General features: G+C 30.2%; 1 protein-coding gene across 1 annotated transcript; it reads right to left on the bottom strand.

The window, feature by feature from the left end:
* Positions 1-598: 598 nt before the first annotated feature.
* Positions 599-1,931, bottom strand: LOTGIDRAFT_176483 (hypothetical protein; the record flags this gene model as incomplete). The annotated part of the gene is made up of 2 exons (XM_009050907.1): positions 599-957; positions 1,865-1,931. The coding sequence occupies 2 exons, from the start codon at positions 1,929-1,931 to the stop codon at positions 599-601; spliced, it is 426 nt and encodes a 141-aa protein (XP_009049155.1).
* Positions 1,932-1,998: the final 67 nt, after the last annotated feature.

Below are 1,998 nucleotides of genomic sequence, written 5' to 3'. Positions count from 1 at the left end.
CTTAAACTCCAATATGGAGCCCATATCTGTGATATCAGTATATATTTTAATCTTAAACTCCAATATGGAGCCCATATCTGTGATATCAGTATATATTTTAATCTTAAACAAATAATAACTGTGATATTTAGCATTTGATTTTGTATTATTTAATATTGTATTGTATTGTGTTGTATATTTAATATTGTATTGTATTGTGTTGTATATTTAATATTGTATTGTGTTGTATTATTTAATATTGTATTGTATTGTGTTGTATATTTAATATTGTATTGTGTTGTATTATTTAATATTGTATTGTATTGTGTTATATATTTAATATTGTATTGTATTGTATTATTTAATATTGTATTGTATTGTGTTGTATATTTATTTTGATTAATGAATATTTACAAGATAAAAAAAAGTAGCGAGTTGGATTGTCGTCTGCTAGGTGATTAGGTGCCGTGGGATCGAATCCTCCTCAAGGTAAGAACAATTTTGATGATTGTGCCTTTGCTTCTTAGAGTCGGCTTTCACCCCCTAATACCCAAACTTCAGGTTATTGCCAAAAACAAAAAAGAGATAGGTCTATACCATGATAAACATGTTTTTTTTATTATTCGCAGATTTTCTGTGCTACGGTATAAGTGGTTCGGTAAGGTCGTTTCAGATTATTTGGAATCTTGTCCAAGGTAACGTTAAATAATACACAGAAAAAATCCATTTCAGTGCCAATCGTTTTACATTCACTCATCTCGTTGCACTTTTCAATACATCTGTCTTCATTTCCATCAAACGACACGAAGATGATTGGTGTGTCGTAACTTCCACATAATGTACCCCCAGTCATGGCAGAAGTGGAACATCTGGTATCGTTAGCACAGTTTTCATCACATTCCGCTGAATCAGATACTAAACTTCTTTTGTAGGAATAAGGCCGTAAACCTGTTACGTTTGTAAACTTGTATCGACATTCTGAAAAATGAAATGAATGGAATTTTACGTCTTACTTTTCTAATTGGGCTAATGGAGACGGATAACGCCATGCAATGTACAATGAGGGAAATTATGTACTTGTACCCACATTCTAAAATATCAATGACAAAATTTGAAAATTTTTACAATCCGGAATAATCACTAACAATGATACAAATAGTGATAAACTCAAAAACTATTTTAATGATGGTAAAAACATACACGGTGGTCTTAAAGATGGGTTCCCTTATTTTCATTTATGAAAATGAAAATGCTAATACTTATATGAATAGAAAGTAGATGTGTTCTAATGACTTGGAAAAATACCAGTTTGTCTCACATGTCCATAATTTATTCATAATTAGCTAAAGAGAATTACCAACAGAATTCCAATGAGTGGCCGATCGAGAAAGGTCAAAAAGCTTTTGTTTTTCTAGACTATCGTACATGGATACTTATGATTGGTTGAAACTCTTAATTATATGCAATAAGAACATAATAATATGATTAAGAATACATGATAATTCATTAGAAACACCAATTAATCTAATATTTTGCTTAATTTGACACTAAAAAATAAGGAAACCCATCTTTATCTATTTTGTACCTGATGAGTCATTCACTCAAAGGAATAAAGAATTGAATTGACATGAATTGAAATCAATCAAATTGGGTAGTCTGTCAATTATTTATTTTGATTGAAGAAATGAGCGCACTACAATAATATTCTTTAATCTTAAGATGTTAAGCTCTCCAGACTGTTTCATGAAGTTTATTGATTTGAATTCCACTATATAATGTATTATAACATGTATCGAGGAAGGTGATGTAAACTCTTCACTGAGCGATTTGATGTGTCAAAGCTAATATTGTTTATTTGTAATTCAAGTATTTAAAATTATCTTACCTGTGCGTTTACATATTGGGTTTTGATATCTCCATTCTTCCTCAACACATTCCAGCCCTTGTACCATCTTGAAACCTTCATAACATGTAATGACTACATTTCCATTGCAATCTTTATCAAATTTGCGTCTGTTA

The sequence above is a fragment of the Lottia gigantea genome (genome assembly GCF_000327385.1).
Source record: "Lottia gigantea unplaced genomic scaffold LOTGIsca_1584, whole genome shotgun sequence".
Classification (NCBI taxonomy): domain Eukaryota; kingdom Metazoa; phylum Mollusca; class Gastropoda; family Lottiidae; genus Lottia; species Lottia gigantea.
This window is presented reverse-complemented; position numbering and strand designations above follow the sequence as displayed.